Source organism: Paroedura picta, chromosome 3 (genome assembly GCF_049243985.1).
Source record: "Paroedura picta isolate Pp20150507F chromosome 3, Ppicta_v3.0, whole genome shotgun sequence".
Taxonomy (NCBI): Eukaryota; Metazoa; Chordata; class Lepidosauria; order Squamata; family Gekkonidae; genus Paroedura; species Paroedura picta.
This window is the reverse complement of record NC_135371.1, coordinates 131,707,290-131,725,583: the sequence shown is the minus strand read 5'-3', so window position 1 is coordinate 131,725,583 and position 18,294 is coordinate 131,707,290. Positions and strand designations below refer to the sequence as shown.

General features: G+C 42.6%; 2 protein-coding genes across 3 annotated transcripts in view; one reads left to right on the top strand and one right to left on the bottom strand.

Moving 5' to 3' along the window:
• The window catches only part of OTOP2 (otopetrin 2), a 91,359-nt gene that overhangs the window by 37,253 nt on the left and 35,812 nt on the right, over positions 1–18,294 (top strand). The gene's annotated exons all lie outside the window — the stretch shown is intronic.
• USH1G (USH1 protein network component sans) overlaps positions 2,312–18,294 on the bottom strand; it is a 33,045-nt gene continuing 17,062 nt past the window's right edge. Inside the window, exons 2-3 of one of the 2 annotated variants that reach the window (XM_077327878.1) lie at positions 9,544–10,785; positions 2,312–6,457 (exon numbers count right to left, since the gene is read on the bottom strand). In XM_077327878.1, the coding sequence (XP_077183993.1) occupies positions 6,454–6,457; positions 9,544–10,785 (1,246 nt within the window). In that variant the 3' untranslated portion in view covers positions 2,312–6,453. Of the gene's footprint in view, positions 6,458–9,539; positions 10,786–18,294 lie in introns of those variants that run through there. The other variant, XM_077327879.1, reaches the window with a different exon arrangement.

Sequence of the window (18,294 nt, the reverse complement as noted above, 5' to 3'; positions counted from 1 at the left end):
TCTATCTTGATCTACCCCGAAAGGCTGTTGTTTGGGTGGCATCCCCCCCCCCAACCAAGCTACTCACCCTGCTGTTACCCCTGTGAAAGGGTCATTCAACCCCCAAAAGGGTCCCAACCCCCAGGTTGAGAACCACTGCTCTATTGAATGTTTACTTTTGATCTAAATAAGTAGGTTAGTAATTTTCCTACATTTTGGTTTAAATCGTGGCCATCTTTAGGCACCGGGCACGCTAATGTGCCAAAGGGTTAGGGACCCCTGTTCTGTAGAATTTATGTATATACCACTACAATTCTTAAAAGCAGCCATAATCTTTACAATTTATAAAATCACAAGATTTCTTGTAGGAAGCAGGATATTAACGACAGCAAAGCCAGGCAGAGAGTGAGTTGCTAGCCAATTTGTGTAAGATCACAAAGCAGTCACCGCCAATCTTTTTCGGTGGTGTTCTTGCAATCCTTGTGTGGGTTCTAGATAGGATGAAGCACTTGCCCCAGGGTTGGAATGTCAAGTAGCTGGTATGCTTCTTTGCAGAGACATCCCTACATAATTACAGGCCTATAGCCGTTCACAAGTAGGCAGATCAAAGATGGTGAGAGAAAAATAACTCCAGGAAAGGAAAAGAGGTAACGCTGGGCCATAATTACATCAGCAATCAGCATATGCATAAAAGGGTGGTACAGGGGAAGTGCAAAAAGCCTATGACCATCTTTTTAAACCATGCTCAAGACTCCATATTCAGATCAAGGCTGCAGCATGTGGATATGAGATTCCTATTTCACCCATACTGTGTTCCCAGCCCTAACTGACTCTTGGAGAAACATTTGCTGCACTGGGGAAAATGGCATCAGTATATGCTGAGCCCCCATTTGTGCAAACAGAACTCCTGGGGCAGTTTCCAGTGGTGAAAACTGTGCAAAGGAAAGGCTTAAGCACCTTTTCTGTGTTGTGTCCCCTCCAAATCAGCCCATGTCCACCTGGGATCTGAGATCCAAGCCCAGAATCCACAGCACTCATCTGATTGCCCGGTTGTGAAGAAAATGCAGGAATTCCCAATGTGATGTTCATGGGGACTACGGTACCCTGAACAACCTTTTGGTGGTGCTGATAAGTGCTTCTCGAAAGTGAGCTGTTGCCCAGCAAGGCTTCTGGTTGACCACTGGAGATATGATTGGCTTTGCAGATATTTTTAAAGGTTGCTTTGGCAGCAGATGCCACCGCAGCACAAGAATCTTGAATGTGTGACTGCAGGTAAGCTGCTGCAGCAGCCATTTTGTGTTTTTGTGTATCTAAATTCCAAAGGTGCCCGCAGCCTCAAAAAGGTTGGGAACCCTTAGTGAGGATACTCCCTCCAAGTGGAAGGGAGCCTTTCAAATTAAGGGCCAGTTCACACTGAGATATGTTATGTGGCTAATTATATGATGAAGATACCACATGTTGATATTTTAGATTTGTTCATCTTGTGAATGCACTAAATAAAATTAAGATTGCGATGATTCTTCGTGCACATTTTGATGAGTTCTGGGCATGGGCTGAGCTCCAGGGATGGGACACGGTTGAACATTCACAAGACTTGTTCCTGGAAGTCAATTTGTGATAGTTGCAACATGTTGCTAGCATAGCTTTCTCAGTTGGGTAATTTTTTTATTTGGACCAGTAACACAAAACTGGAGAGAGGAAAAACGTAGTGATCTCTTTTTTGCCATCCAAATATCATCTATTTTGCCATCCAAATAACATATCTTGCAAATACAAATATATATGTTACTAGCAAGAAAGCCTATTGCAACCAGGAATGCAATGGGCGCTAGGATCCAGGGGACACCAGCAGGTGCAAATCTCTCTCTCTCTGTGTCACCCTCCCCCTCTTGGAGCAGGAGCCATATGAGGGGCTGGTTTGTGGTTTGGCAGGGCTCTCTATGTCTCTGTGTCTCTCTCTCACACACGCTGGCTCCTGCAGCATCGGAGAGCAAAGTGGCTAGCGTCCAGGGAGGGAGGGAGGGCAGTAGGTTCAGGGCCAATCAGGGTGCGGCCAGGACACTCTCCACCCCCAGGGCTGTTTCACCAATATTAAGAGGAACAATGGATAAGTGGAACACGAATGGGACTGGCATTTCCATACCTGGACTTGCAAATAAGTAGCTCTTCAGCCTTATAATACCCTTTTGTGGTAGCTAAGGTAAGATAAAGTGACTTGCCAAAAATATATATATATTTCAAACCTGGTATCAATATCTTCCCCCAAGTGGCAATCACACATTAAGCCAGAGTTGTTGTTGTTTTTTAATCACAGGGTGTTCTGTTCTTTAAAAATATTCTAGTCAGACAGTGGCATGTAAAAGAATGCACATTTTATAATAAATGATCTGTAACAATGTCCTTTAACAAATGGATTGTGCATACATACAGTGAATATATACCAAATATCTGAAAAAGATAAGAGGTTCTGTGCGTAGGTGTTTAAGGAACAGGAAAAAATGACTGATGCAGAAATGGCCTGGTGCCTGGAGACATAAGAGACGTCACTCTGCATTCTTGCAGTGGATGCAAACCATAAAACACTTACTCCAGAGCAAGCCCTCTGAATACAAGTGGCATGAGAATTGCAGCCAATACTGAGTTCTCATTTTAATGGCTAATATAAACAAAGAGCTTGTCTGTACAGTTTATCACAGTCCAGATTTGTTCCTCTATTGGTTCCTAGACAAGCACCACATCTGTAAGTTGCTCATCACACTTAACTCTATCAATAACTCAATGCTGGGCTTAGTTAGCTAGGGGGCAGGGCTATCTGGTGCTAAAAGGGCAGTTCTCATATTTCGCCGGTATAGTTTTTTTCCCCACCTTTTTTATTTGGTAGCTCCTGGTGGTCATATGCAGGTCTATGAAGTTTTGGAAAACAAGTATATACCATGCCAGATAAAGGGAGATTAATCTACTGGCTGCCTTGATGGGTGAAAAGTGTACACACAACAGATGATCTCTCATAAAATAGACAAACCAAGTCTCCCATACCATTGCTACTGGAATTAGAAACGAAATTTTGGCAAATAGTCTTGTAGAGTTGCCAAGTTCCTCCTGGCAGCCTGCGGGGGATGGGGGGAAATACAAGGAGAAAGAGAAAGGCCTAGCTGGTATAGCATAGGGAGTGATGTCATATATCCCGGACATACAGGTGATGCTCTGATATTTGGGCAAGAACTCTGTGGTAGAACTGGCTTCTACCATAAGAGTTTTTGCCTCATACCAGTATGTCACTGGGACATTGCTGTCATGCTTATGTCACCTGCTGTGTGATGCCAGCAATGAGGCCTAGGCCTTCTCCTTTTCCCTGGTAAGTTCCTGTCCCAGTGGCCAGCTGATTGGCAGTTGGGATTAGGGACTGGAAGCAGGGAGTCTGTCAACCCTGAGTCTTTGTCAAGCAAGAGTCCTGTACATAGAGATAAGCCTCAGCTGCCAAAATTTCAAATCCAGTGCAACTTTTAAAAGTATAGAAGTTTTGTCCCTTTTTTTGCCTCTGGACATCACCCATTCATGTCAATAGGGTGGCCAGCCCTCTGGTACACTCTGGAGATCATTCAGAAATATACCTGATCTCCAGATGACAGAGATCAAGTTCCTAGAGAAAATGACTGCTATGAACAGTGGGCTGTATGGCATTATACACTGAGGTCATTCCCCTCCCAAACCCCACATTCCCCAAAGCTCCACTCCTAAATCTCTAGATGTTCCCAACTGTGAGTTGGCAATCCTAACAGGGCTTGCACAGAAGTTCCCAGTAGATTGCACCACCTGGGGGTAGTGAGTGTCATATCCCCATTTGAAATCACACCTAGAACCAGCTTTGCATTTTAATGAATGCCTCTACTGGAAGGTTGCATCTTTAGGGGGGCGGTCTTCAGGAATGACAACTAATCTTCTAGGTTACAGCACAATACCCCTACAGGAAATGGGAGAATTACACGGCGGATTCTATGCCCACTGAGGTCCCTCCCTCCCCTAAATCTCCTGTAATTCCCTAAAATGGGATTGGTAGCCCTATTCTGCCACCAATGTATCTAGTTCAATGTATCTAGTTATAACTCTTGTCTGCTGGGGTACTGAGTTATGAAATGAAGCTACCATTTGATTTATGTTAATTCAGACATTTGCATTATTACCCATGATATAGCTGTGGGATTTTCTGTAATAAATCAACCTCTGCTCTAAATTATTCATGATGACTTATACTTGGTTAGGGTGCAACCCTTTTGGCAGTCCTCAGCACTTGAATTAGGGATTCCATTGATTTCATGGAAATTCAAGTCCAGTATCACCTGTAAGACCAACAGAGTTTTATTCAAGGTATAAGCCAGCCTTTCTCAATTCTTTTTACTACTGAGAAGCCCCTGAAACATTCTTCAGGCTTCAAGAAACCTCAGAAGTGGTGCAATCGTGCAGAATCTGGTTGGGAAACATAGCTGTGAACATGCTTAGGGCTAATCCTGCGTTGAGCAGCGGGTTGGACTAGATGGCCTTTATGGCGCCTTCCAACTCTATGATTCTATGACCACCCGGGGCCTCTCCCCTTCCCAGAGCCATCATTGGCCATTTTGGGAAGGGGGGGTCAACATGGCCATATATGGTTATATCACGATAGATAGATAGATAGATAGATAGATAGATAGATAGATAGATAGATAGATAGATAGATATAGATAGATAGATAGATAGAGATAGATAGATAGATAGATAGATAGATAGATAGATAGATAGATAGATAGATAGATAGATAGATAGATAGATAGATAGATAGATAGATAGATAGATAGATAGATAGATAGATAGATAGATAGATAGATAGATAGATAGATAGATAGATAGATAGATAATCTTGATGGCCCTGGAAGGGTTTCTTGAATTGGTGGGAATAAGCTTTTGTGTGCATCCATACTTCAGATACAATTAATTAGAAGTGACCACTCCATACATAGAGGTAGTGGTTGAGCACTAAATTAGCAGTGAAAAATTTTAACAGATCCAAGGACCAAACAGGAATATGAAGCTTATTTTATATTTCCTCCAGGCCAGGCTGGATTCTGGAAATTTTGGGGGGAGGTCGAGGGGATCATTTGGACATGAAAGTGGGGTCACTGTGAGTAGGCAGGTAGTTGTGAGTTCCTGCATTGTGCAGGAGGTTGGACTAGATGACCCTGGAGGTGCCTTCTAGCTCTATGATTATATGGTTACCATTTGTGTGGGTTTAATTTCAAGGGGAAACATAGTGAAGGAAATAAATGTCAACAATGGAGATGGATGGGCAGATGTATCCTTGATTGTGGAATGCTGAGAGTAATTCAAAGTAGCTGTATTCTTGCAAAGGAACTTCCGAAATAGACTAGAAAGGGAAATTGCTGAATTGCAAGTTATTACAACACTCAGGACAATGGAATCCCCAAGACTTAGCAGGGATATCAGAATCCCTAGGACTTAACTGGGATACTGGTTTATCTCACTACATATGCTAACCTCATTCAGTCTTTACATCTGTATTCTCACCAATTCCACAGAAAGGCCAAACATCCTCTTTATTTTATTTCTGATTTAGAATAGTGGATTGTAATGAAATGTAATGAATAGTAGAATGTAATATAATTTGGAACGGTAGATTAGAATGTATTTCTCTGTTCTGGAGACAGGGGAGATACTCTACACAGCCAATGATCCCACTTCAAAGAAGTTGCTGTAAGGTCATTCTTGAGAGGAGTAGATTGTAATGCCAGGGTCTCAGTTAATTAAATCCAAACAAATGGTAACCATGTAACCTAAGCTTGTTATTCCTGTTTGATCCCTCAATCTGTTAAACATCTTCATTGTGTTGTATGCTATTTACTGCTCACCCTCTACCCATATAGAAGGACTGGTAATTTCAATTTCATTGTATCTGAAGAAGTATGCATGCACACAAAAGCTTATACCGTGAATAAAACTCCATTGGTGTTAAAGATGTCCCTGGACTCAAGCATTGTTTTGCTGCTTCAGACCAACACAGCTACCCACCCGCATCGGTCTTCACGGAAATTCAAGTTAGGGCAGGAATTTAAATTAAATCAGATTTTTAATAACCAAATTTGATCCGTGAATTAATATCCCACATAGTTTTAAACTATTCTGATTAAGGAAAATTATTGTTTAGGCATGTTAAGAGGTAAATGTTTCAGCATTCTGTCCTCAGCTCCCTAAACAAGCAACTTTTAGATTAGTTTCATGTAATTCACGTCTCTTATATTCTCTTTAGCACCAGGTTTGCTATCTGTCAGCTTTCTGCAAGCAGGAAAGCAGAACAACGGAGCTGAGAAGTGAGTTAGAGTGGGGATGCTTGTTGTGGCATTCAGTGTTTCCCAATGTTAAGGCCGTTGGGAGCTGTTTTCTGGCAACTTAGAACTTTTTTTGTTTGTTGTTCTCTAAAATCTGCTATCTGAAAAGGAGAAGAGAGAAGTTGTTAAAATAAAACATGACTAAGGAGCAAATAGGGAGCAGGTGCTTAAACAATAAAAAGGCATAAAGAAACAATGTTATTATGTGTGAGAACTGACACAGCTGTTTTCCCCCCAAAGCTATGAAATCACTGCTTCCGCTTCTCATACCTAATTGCAGAAAAGCTGTGCATTTTAATTTTCAGAATTGCTTAACAAATGTCCACTTATACTTTTAAATCAAACTTAAGGCTGGGAATGAGGTCTGGATTCATGAAGTAGTGGCACTGGCTTTAAAAGATTTAAACTGGGGCTTCCAGTTTTACAGGTATCATTTCAGCGCAGTGAATATCCGAAGGCCCCTGTGCTGCCATCTCGTCAGCTAATGTGTCTATCTGATTACAGTCACCGGTAGTGGAGTGAAATGAATAAGAGCCAATGTACAAGGCCAGATTTACTTCCTACACACATATTACTTATACATATTCCTACTGCCGTGAGAGATCTCTGCCTCCATTTCCAGGCAATCGAGTGGTTTGAGGCAGAAACTGCTATATGTTGGCACTTCGTGAGGGGTTATAAAGCTAGTGCCGCCTCATTCACTCCTCGGCTTACTGAGGTGTTCTGAGCTTTAACTAGTTTGCACACCAGGTAAAGCATGGGGTAGAAGGCTGCTACCACTGAACAGCAGCTGAGGGGGCGGGGGGGGGGCTGACATAGTTGCAACAGGCAAAGACAAGGAAGCAGCCAAGCCAAGTGATGGTTTTCTCAGCATCATGCAACTGACTGGCAGGGCCTTGACGTCAGCAGGCCATCCAGGGCACTACTGGCCCATCAGCATCTGCCTCATCTATATTGTGTTGACAGAGCCCTCCCTCCCACTTTAGCTGCTGCTTCTCGTCTCTGAGAGCCAGCTTGGTGAGTAGTGGTTACGAGCGGCAGACTCTAATCTGGAGATCTGGGCTTGATTCCCCACTTCTCTTCCACATGCAGCCAGCTGGGTAACCTTGGCCTAGTCACAGTTCATGCAGAGCAGTTCTGTCAGAGCTTTCTCAGCCCCACCTACCTCACAGGGTGCCTGTTGTGGGGAGAGGAAGGGAAGGCAACTGACCATTTCCACATGGAGAGCTAAAATGCAAGAAGCCTCCTGCTTACAAATGAGGGATGATAAACTTCACATTTGCAGCCCTCCTCATGGGGAGACCCCTCCCGCGTTTTCCCTCTGCCCTATCACAGCTTTTTGCCTCCCAATGAGGCTCTAAGGGAAAACAAGCCAAACCTTTCTCCCCACTCCTGGGGCAAGCCACCAATCATATACAGCAGTTCTCTCATGGACTGAAACTTTCTTACCACCACCCCCCCCTGGGCCCCAAAATTAATATTTTAAGGCAATTCAGCATTGCTATGCAGTAATGCTACAACACAGATGCATTTTTAATAAAATCAACACTTCCGTGGAGAAATGCCAAAATGATACAACACCCTCCCCTTTGGGGGGGATTCATATTTTTTGGACTTTATTTATGTCTGAGTGGATTCTTGGGAGGCTGCACATGGGACACTGGAGCCCAAAAAATCATTTTGTGTAAACAGAAGGCTTTAAAACAAGGGGCATGCATGCCTGAATGATTGGGAGAAGGTTGCTTGATCACCCGGAGAGTGATCCCCTTTAATTCCTCACCTCCAAAAAACACAAATGGGACTGTATTTTGCTTGCCTGATCCCAAAAAGACTATGGACATATTTTAAATAAGATTTTATTTTACCTTTGGCAGCTTTGCAGTCACGCTCCGATGTGAACTGCTCCATTTAAAAAAAACTCGGAGCAGGAAATGGAGATGGGAGGGCAGATCCAAGGGCAGGACAATGTTACAGAGACTATCGTGCCTTTCCCCCACCATATGGGCTTGCCTCTGGCTGCTTGCTAATGAGATGCAAGATAAAAGGGGTAAATCCACTTATTGCATTTTCCCTCATCCCGAGGCAAATCTGAGCAAAACTTGAGCCAGCCCCTGGACAGCCTCAGGGTGCAGGCAACATCATGTAGAGGGGGCTCTAAAACCAGAGGCTGTCCAGGGACAGATTCCTCATGCGGAAATGGTCAATTGTAAGCCGCTTTGAGACTCCTTGAGGTGGTGAAAAGCAGGGTTATAAAAACTAACTCTTTCGGGACTTCTTTCTCTCTCTTGTTGCTCTGTGGTGGCACCACTTACTATCTCCTAATCATCCTTTCTTGGGTGTGTTGGAGACCACCCCCTACTTCCACATTCCCCAGTATGCCCTTCATTAAATCTGTCTGATTTTTAATGTTAATGTTGGAAGATCTGACTAGGAATCTCCCACATGACATGTTCTTGAAGGCTCATATGACTGTATGCTCCCTCCAATTGTTTTTTTTAACATATATAGAGAAAACTAGTTGTCAGGGAGGACAGTTGTAGCACAGCCTTCTTCCCAAACTCTGGTTTCTTGAGCACAAAGGAAACTTTTGTATGGAAGAACATTAAATCACATGGATTTGGACCTGTAGTCTGAAGTATAATAACAAGTGACCCCTTTCTGATAAGGATAAAGAAGCTGGTATCATGAGATTCGGAACAGAGAAGCATACTTCATAAGTGCAGTAGAGTATAATAATAGCTTTCCTACATGTTGCTTAGGGGCGTTATGGGGATCTGTTGCATTTGGCTCTGTTTTTGTCTGTTTGGCCAAGAACTCTAAATAGTTCAGTCATCCAACGTCTTTAACAGCTGTTAACCATGTTGATTTGACTAAGCAAAAATTATGAGGCGACCAAAAATACCATACCCTAAGTACTGAAGCAGATTTAACCTAGGAATTTTCCAGAAGGTTACCTCAGGATCCTGAGCACCTCCACTCTTATGAACCCAACTTGTAACTGCTGAAACATTTGTATAACTGACAAGTTTTCTTATATGTAGATATTCTCCTGAATCCCAGAGTCTATTGAGACTCCTAGTCTTCACATGCATTTTATGTATAAATTATATTCTTTATCTATAAAGGCCTGCCATTACATGCTGAAGAAATGCATGAATGACTATGAAGATGGGGCCCTATTGCTTACAGTTCTGTGTCTTCTATGACATCAGGATTATCCAAAGTCTGTTTTCTTCTCTGGACAGCATCCAGAATCTTTTTCCTGGGCCCCAATGGAATGTTGATGCTCTTCAGGTCGTTGTCTGAACACAACATAAGAGCTTCTAGATCAATTTTCTCTTTCTTGAGGATGGAAATGAATTCAAACATATGCAAGGAAGCCAGGAAGGTCTCCAGGGGAGTGGTGTCAGGTTCAATATCGTCATCCAGGCCTAATTCCACATCATCCCATGGCAGCTGCTCTTCATTCCTTTCCTGCAGGCTGTTGGCACTGCCTATGCTGTCATTGAGACTTGGCGAGCGCTGCAGGCGGTTATGCAGTTTAACACCTAATCTGTCCATGTCACCATCTTCAAGAATGCTGGGATCATCCTGACCAATTCCAAACAGTCCACCGCTGACATAGTTTCTCCGGAAAACCATCGTGCCAAGTCCAGGGCGGTTGAATAAGGAATCATGGCCAGAATCAGTGCTGACCTCAGAGTGGGCTGAGTCCATGTGCAGACCTGGGTCACTTATGGCACGGGAGACGGTATCTTCATCGGTCAGAAACATGTCTCTAATGTTGCGCCTGGTCCATTCCTTTGGACTAGCATAGGTGCCCTGCTTCACAAACATAACATCATTGCCCAACTGTAAACCAGACAAAGACCTCACACTTTTCCTCCCATCCTCATAGATTTTGAATGTCCCATCAACCTGTTTCTTTTTCTCCAGCTTTTTCTGAATTTTGGTTTTGCCCTTGGCAGTGCCATGTATGGTGGCCTGAGAATATGGCAAAGAAGTCATCATGGACATGTGCTGGAACCTTCTGCTCAAAGTGCTGCTGGCATAGCTGGAAAAACTCATAGTGTCAGAATGATCAGACATCTCTTTCCTGTACCTCTTCTCCATCCGCTCGTGGTGCTTCTTCTGCATCTTCACACAGTCCTTAATACGCCTCTCTGCATCTTTGAAGGCCTTGTCCTTCAACTTGCCCACCAGCTTAGGGTTGAGGCTGCTCTGTTTGGCAGCAATGGAGTCCAAATAACGCACACACTCCATGTGGCCCTTCATGGCAGCCATGTCCAGTGGTGTGTGGTAATCATTGTCTAGGCACCAGATGTTGGCCCCAAAAGACACCAAGAAGGAAAGGCAATTTAGATGGCCATTGGCTGCTGACAAATGAAGAGGTGTGTTCCCCCAGATATCACATTTGTCTGGGTCACCCCTAAAACAATATATAAAAGAAAGAGTTAATGTTCAAGAAGACCTGCATTTTTCCTGTGTAAAAGCTTATGAGGACATCAGCAAAAAAAAGTTACCTGAATTTCCAATATTAGTCTCATCTCCTTGAAAGATGGCAGCTTACATTCAGGTTGTATTTAGCTATCCTTTTAAAAAAATTATTATTACTATTATTAGTAGTAATAATAGCATTTATTTAGGGCTCAGGTTGATTACATCAATGAAAAGCATACATTCTAATATACACAATCAGAATTTAGGTTTATTTAAAAAATTTAAATCTAAAAATTAAAACTAAGTTACTCAAGGCTACCTCCTTCTCCTGGGAGAAAAGTGGGGCATATAATATATGCCCTCAAATGGATTAATTCGGTAGAGATCAGCAGATTTTTAGTGTTGTTTCAGGGCTTCAATCATAGGCCTGGCAGAATTTTATAAGGTCCCATAGGGCCCTGTTCTCACTGGGCAGAGTGTTCCACCTGGCCCTGGTAAAGGCTAATTTAATTTCTGCCGTTTTTACAGGTGAAAATAAAAGGAAGGGCCCTTTTGACCAGCAAAAAGACCATGCTGGAGACTGTGGAACCAGACTGTGTTTAAGAGCCATGCTTGATGCTGGCTGCAGGGAAGAGATCAAGTGGGAAAACCCAGTGCTGTCAAGCATGCCACGTTTTTATCATGCCCTTTCTCTAAATAGCTCAGGGTAGCACTCACAGAGTTCCATCCCTCCACTTTTTCTTCATACCAATTCCATCAGATGGGTTAGGATGAAAGACAGTGATCAGACCACAGTCATCCAATGTATTTTACTAAGTAAGGATGGTCTCCCCTGCTGAAGTTCAGCTTTATAGTCCTTGCACCACACTGTCTCTCTATTTCTATATGAAATTGTATGTTTATATGAAGCCTACTGTTGAGGGCCTCTCCTTACATAAATCACCCACCATTCACTACCCAATAATCTGAGCTGAAGAGCATCCACTTACCTAAACAAAGAGTCATAATATGCCTTGGTTTTCATTACTGCATGGTTTGTCATTTAACCATAGCCATTACTTTACAACACATATCATAATGCTTATATAATTAAGAGGGGCACTTTGGTGACTAAAGAATCATAGATCAGTTAATAGTATGGGATTGTGAACTGCAACAATATCCAGGCTGGAGCTACCCATGACATCATTTTCTTAATGGTGGCTGAATTATCAGGTGGTCATCTTTTTAAAAAGGGTTGTAGCTAACTTATTGATGATCTGGTGGGTTCCTGGGAAGAGGTCCCCATAGGCTTTTTGGATTTTATTTCCCAAGTGGCATACCATCATCAATGTATTTATGGTCCTCTGTCTAGTGAATCCCAACAAACAAATAAAATACCATAATATGTATAATTTATATCAATGCGGCATAGATTATTAATAACAATATTTTAAAAGATGATAAAATTAATATCCTTATCCATTGTTCCTCTTAATATTTGTGAAACAGCCCTGGGTGTGGAGAGTGTCCTGGCTGTCCGAGATGGAATACGGCCAATCACCATGATTGGCCCTCCCTCTCCAACTCCCACCCTCCTCCCTGGACACTAGACACTTTGCTCTCAGACGCTGTGAGAGACACACAGAGACACAGAGAGCCCTACCAAACTGCAAACGACCCCTCATTATCTGCTATGGCCCCTACTGTGAGGGAAAAAGACAGACAGACAAAGACAAACTGCAAATGAGCCCCAAACTGCAGACGACCCTTGCTTCTCTGCTGCGAAGGAGCCCTGATTACGTCCTATGGCTCTTGCTGCCAGAGAGAGAGATCTGTGCCTGCTGGTGTTCCCTGGGTCTTAGTGCCAATTGCATTCCTAGATGCAATGGGCTTTCTTGCTAATATAATAATAATTAGATAATTGCATGGCTATTAAAAGAGCTTTGCGTTTGCAAATCACAACATGAAAAATTTTTGCAAATATATATGTAATTCTCCTGTGCTCATCATCCAAAAGATGTCTTAGTATCAGACCATCAGCATATTTAAAAGAATTTTCTAGACGGATGAAATGTGTAAGGAGGGACATGATTAACAAATTCCTCTCTTCAGCAAAATAATAAACCATGGGCGATTTTCTCAACAGTCGCCAAGCATAGACAATGCCTCAAGAGCATGAGGGTGCTGGAGAATCTGCCCTGTAAAACCACCAAGGGGAGGACAATTAGACATGGAAAATGCCCATCTTAATTTTGGATTTGTGATTTTATCCAGATATTAGGAGCCAAGCCTGTTGCATTCAGGAATACAATGGGGGCTATATTCTTATAAAGCAGCCAACTTGTTTTGAGCTTCAATATCTGTTAAACACTGCCTTATCAAACTTTTTGCTTTCATGTACCCACTCTCTAAAAGCCATTCAGGGTATAGTCTGATCCAGCTTTGTTTATTCAGGACTCAGGGACCATTGTGGGTATGGAACAGATGCCAGCAAAGCAGAAATTAACCCAGTAGGTTTTAAGTCGATCCTTACCCAATAATATAGCATTTAAAGCCACAATACCATAAGCAGGCCTGCTTCCTGTCTCAGGATCACATTATGGATTCCTCCTGGGGTATCAAATAATGCTCTTAGGAATTTTGATTGAACAAGTTCTAATGCTCTCAGATTGCCAAACTGGATGGCTGCAATCCATAATACATCTGGGCTAGGACTTTTGCTCCATGAAGTTTTAATGGAACAGGCACAAAACAAGCACCATCCCTCCTGAAATAGGCCAAGACAGCAAAGACACTTCTTTCCATGAAACAGGCCACAGCTTAAAATTGATTAACTGAACTACCATTGTACATAAGTTACCCCTAGATACTTGTAACTTTTGATTTGCTTGATGTCATGGCCATTAATTCTCCAGTTGAATTTCAATTTTCAAAACACATGACCTTTGTTTTGTCAAAATTAATAGATAATTCTTGATATTGATTGGCAAATGTCAGAAGTGCTCTATTTAAACCAACTCTAGACACCAAAAGCAAGATGGCATCATCATCATACATCGTTTTTTCTCTGTGGCTAACTTAGGGGCACATAAGTATTCTGCAAATTAGTTATTAGTTCACATACAAATTGAACAGGAAGGGGGCAGGTAGGCAGCCTTATCTGACTCCCCTTTGTGTCTGGAGTGATTTGGAAAGATTACCTTCAGATGAACATTTTACCTGCAAAAAGGTGTTTTCATGCAATCTAAACATTAGAAAAAGGAGCCTTTTATCTATTGTAATAATTGCCAATTTTGCCCACAATCTTTCCCAATAGACCAAATCGAAGGCTGCCTTCAGTTCCACAAAGGCAGTATATAAGGTGCCTTTTGCTCAACTTGCATATTTTTGTATTAAATAATCCAGAACAGGGCAATGATCCATGCACAAAACTCAACTTCCAGTATTTGCTCTTGATCGCCAAGTGACATGTAAGTCTTTCTCACCATTGCCCAGAATATCAAAGTGGTTCAGGTTGTGTTGAGTAACATCACTACTATGGGGGGGGGGGGGGATTGATAAAGCTAGGGCCTTTAAAAATTATGCATGCAGTAGATCGGAGGGGTTGACTTAGCAGGAGTGCAGATTTCACAAAAACAATATTTCATACAACTGTGATATAACTCTGCTACCAATAAACCAACATTTATGGAAAAGAGACTTCTGAGTATGTAGTTAGCTAGTATTTAGATCTATAAAATCCTGGTTCATTTGTTGTGGAAAACACCATATTTCTGTTCAACCTGCACTTCCAATCTATCCTGGTGCCTTTTGCATCTCTTCAGGGTTAACTGAGACCTATCCCTGTGACCTTTTTCTTCTATAAGAAAGGCTGCCTTAGGTTCCTCAAAGTAATATGTGCTCCTCAAAGGGATCAGACAGAGGTATTTCTGATTCTAAAACAATTCTGGACTACTCTGCTTACAGGATTTTGGGGAACAAAGTCTCTTGTCTGAATCAGGTTAAGCAAAGTAAGACCTCAGCAAAATGAGCCCTATTTAGACATTATACAGACCAGGAGGCTGAGAACCACATGCATATTGGGAGCACACTGCTCCTGGTATGCATAGTTGCCATCTTGTCTCAACATGGGCACCATGCAGATTTTGTGACCACATACAGCTTTGGGAAATCCAGTGGCCGCTTCATGTATGTTGAAGCATATGCATGTAAAATATCTGTGATAACCCTGTTTAGGCAACGTGGCTATCTCCACGTGCATCAGGAGCGCCACATTGCCACTATGCTCATTTGCTCCAGGGGGTTCAGACAGAAGAGGGCAGGGTGTTAATTTCCAGGTGGTAATCAATGTGAGGGAGGCATCCTGACATGCCATACAGCATGAGCCATCGCTATTTGCAACCACTGTACCAAGTATTGATACCACGCCATATTTGCATGCTTGATCTTTCCCACAGACAACAAGCAACCTCAATCCCTGCTTCTCAATAGCACGGAAGGTATTGTGCAAGTGAATAAGTGCAGTTCTTCCCCACCCCACACACCCCATACTTGGTTTTCCATTCCAGAACTGAGGACTTAATCAGTAACACATACTAAGAATTCGGTTTCCAGGGAGAATGAATATGAGCGCACGATCCTCCCTTCCAGCCACAGCCTCCATCAGTATCACTAGCAAAATCTCTAGTAAGTCAACTCTATTCCTGGCAGAGCTGGCACTGGTGGGCTTCTGGATGCTTACCAAATGGTTGCCACAGTGGGCAGGTTGAAATCAGCTCTAGTATAAAAACCAAGACTCAGCCTATGACTGTAATTTTTGTATGTGTCCTACCAAAATGCTTCTTCCTCTAGATCTGGATAATAGCTTCAATGTACTGATGCCTATTCTGATGTAACTCAAAAGGGAAAGTCTGTGCATATCTGATAATGGTGTTCAATGAACAAGGGGAATACTTATTTATTTAATTCATTAGTACTTCATCTTTCTCCTCAATGGATACTCAGAGTGGTTTACATCGTTCTCTGCTGCATTTTACTTTCACAATAACCCTACAAGATAGGTTAAATTGAAAGAGTACGATTGGCCCAAGGTCAGCCAGCAAGCTTTCAAGGCACAAATGGGGATTTGAACTCAGGCCTTCCAAACGCTAGTGCAATATTCTCAACCACTACAGTACACTGGCTCTCAGTTGCGAAGTAGTAGAAGGTATACTGCTAAAAGGCTATATTGGTGCTATAGCATCAGGTCCACAAATCCTCAACTCAAAAAAGGCACTGATTAAGGCAGGTTAGGAACAGTAACCAAGAATTGGAAACGTTATGAGACTCTGGTCCTCTCTCATAAATAATACCAGTGACATTATGGGAAATCATGAGCAACCCCTGGTGTGTGGAGTTTTTGTAAATTAGGGTATGTGGAGTTTTTGTAATAGTTGTTAACCACCTGAGACTGTACAAGCGAAGGCAGCAGACACTTAAAAAAATTACACTGAAAATATTCTGACTTTTCACAATCTACCCATTTAGCAATATGCTAAAGTGGCTGAGCCATGATTTTTTGAGTAACTGGCAACCAGTCTTGATGGTGTGTTAACTTCAGTGGCATCCACACAGACACACTCACAAAGAGAAAAATGCTACCATGGGCTGACCCAGCAAAAAAATGACGGGATACCAGAGTGGGGTTTTCTCTTGCCTTATGGATCTGCCAACAGGTTCGTTCTGACTCCTTAGCCAGTCAAGCCCTCTTCCCTTCACCTTGATACTGGCCTATCAGAACTGGGGAATTCAGGGGACAGGTAAATATTTAATGAATTGCAAGAGAAGAATAAATTATTGATCACGTTTGGTTAAAGAGCCAGCGAAACTGTAAATGCTGGTGCTGAGTGGAGGGTGTGCAAAGGTTTTGTTTATGTTTGTTCTGAATGAACACATGTGCTGGAGCTGGGTATGCAGTAAGAAGAGGCCAGACTAATTTCTTCTCTTCCAGAGCAAGCTTGGTTATTTCCTAGTAAACTGTGTCTTACCTAAAACAGCAAGACAATAGTACCTTTTATTAGAGCCAGCCAAAATGTCCAAACAATGTGCAAGCTTTCAAGCACTTCAAAAACATGTACACTGTTTTGCGTCATTGGGGGATTAGGTTCTTGTATCTGAATTTTACTGTAGACCTATGTGGCTGCCAACAACTTATTTTGCACTAATTTGTACCAAAAGCATACTCAGATTGTTGCCCATAGCCACATGCATGTAAACAAGTAGGAATCCACAGGGTCTGGTGAGAAGCATCTCAATTCCTCCCTCTGCACCATTTCTTTTTTCCATTCCCTGAAAGCCCCATAGCTTCTCCCCTGTTTTTCTTCCTTCTCTGTTTCCCACCAGTCAACTTACATTTATGTGTCCCACTGTCTTCAGCTTTCCCTTTACTCCCCCAGCTTCCACTATTTCAAAACATTATGACCCAGCTGTGTGGTGACAGACACTGAGCCACGCCCAACTCTCAAGGACTTTTGGGGGGCACCTCAGTTTCTTCCCCTCCCAAGTATATTTCCTCTTTCTCTCATCCTGTCAGCCCATATCCTGTTCCCTTTCCCTGTATCATTCTCGTTCTCAGTCATTCACCAATCTGCCTTTTATCTGCCACCCATCTTCAGCTATATTTATTATGTATTTATTTAGTTTATTTATACCCCACCTTTCTTCCTGTGGAGACCAAAGCAACTTAGATTATTCTCCTCTTTTCCTTTTTATCTTCATAACAACCCTGTGAGGTAGTTTTGGCTGAAAGTATGTGACTGGCACAAAATCAGCAAGTGAACTTCCACAGCAAGATGGGGATATGAACCTGGGTCTGCCAGACCCTACTCTGAAGCTCTAACCCAGGAGTAGTCAAACTGTGGCCCTCCAGATGTCCATGGACTACAATTCCCATGAGCCCCTGCCAGCAAACACATGGGAATTGTAGTCAATGGACATCTGGAAGGCCGCAGTTTGACTACCGCTGTGCTGACCACTATACTACACTGGTTTTCATAGAGTAGCAGATAGGCAGGTCTAGTTCAGTTTGAGGGGTATCAAATCACCCAGGGGCTGCTGCCAGGACTAAAGCTGACAACCTCTAAGTGGGACCTAGAGATCTTCCAGAATTACAACATCTTCAGATGACAGAGATCTCACCTTCTAGAGAAAATGGCAGATTTGGAGGGTGAACTCTGTGGTGCTATATCTGGCTGAGGCTTTCCCTTCCCCAAACACAGCCCTTCCTGGATTCCATCCAAAATTTCTATCAACCTGGAGCTAGTAATTATAACCAGGGCTGGCCCCAATGAACCCTCCCTAAAAAGCCAAAACAGCACTGGAAAGGACCATCCCCCCCCACACACACACACACCATTTACTCACAGAAAACAATCCTGGAAAACTGGTTATCCCCAAAAAGAACATTTCTTAAAGCTACAGGTGCTCCTTCCACAATCCCCCCTCCCGTGTATATTTTTTAGATTTCATATTTTTCTGA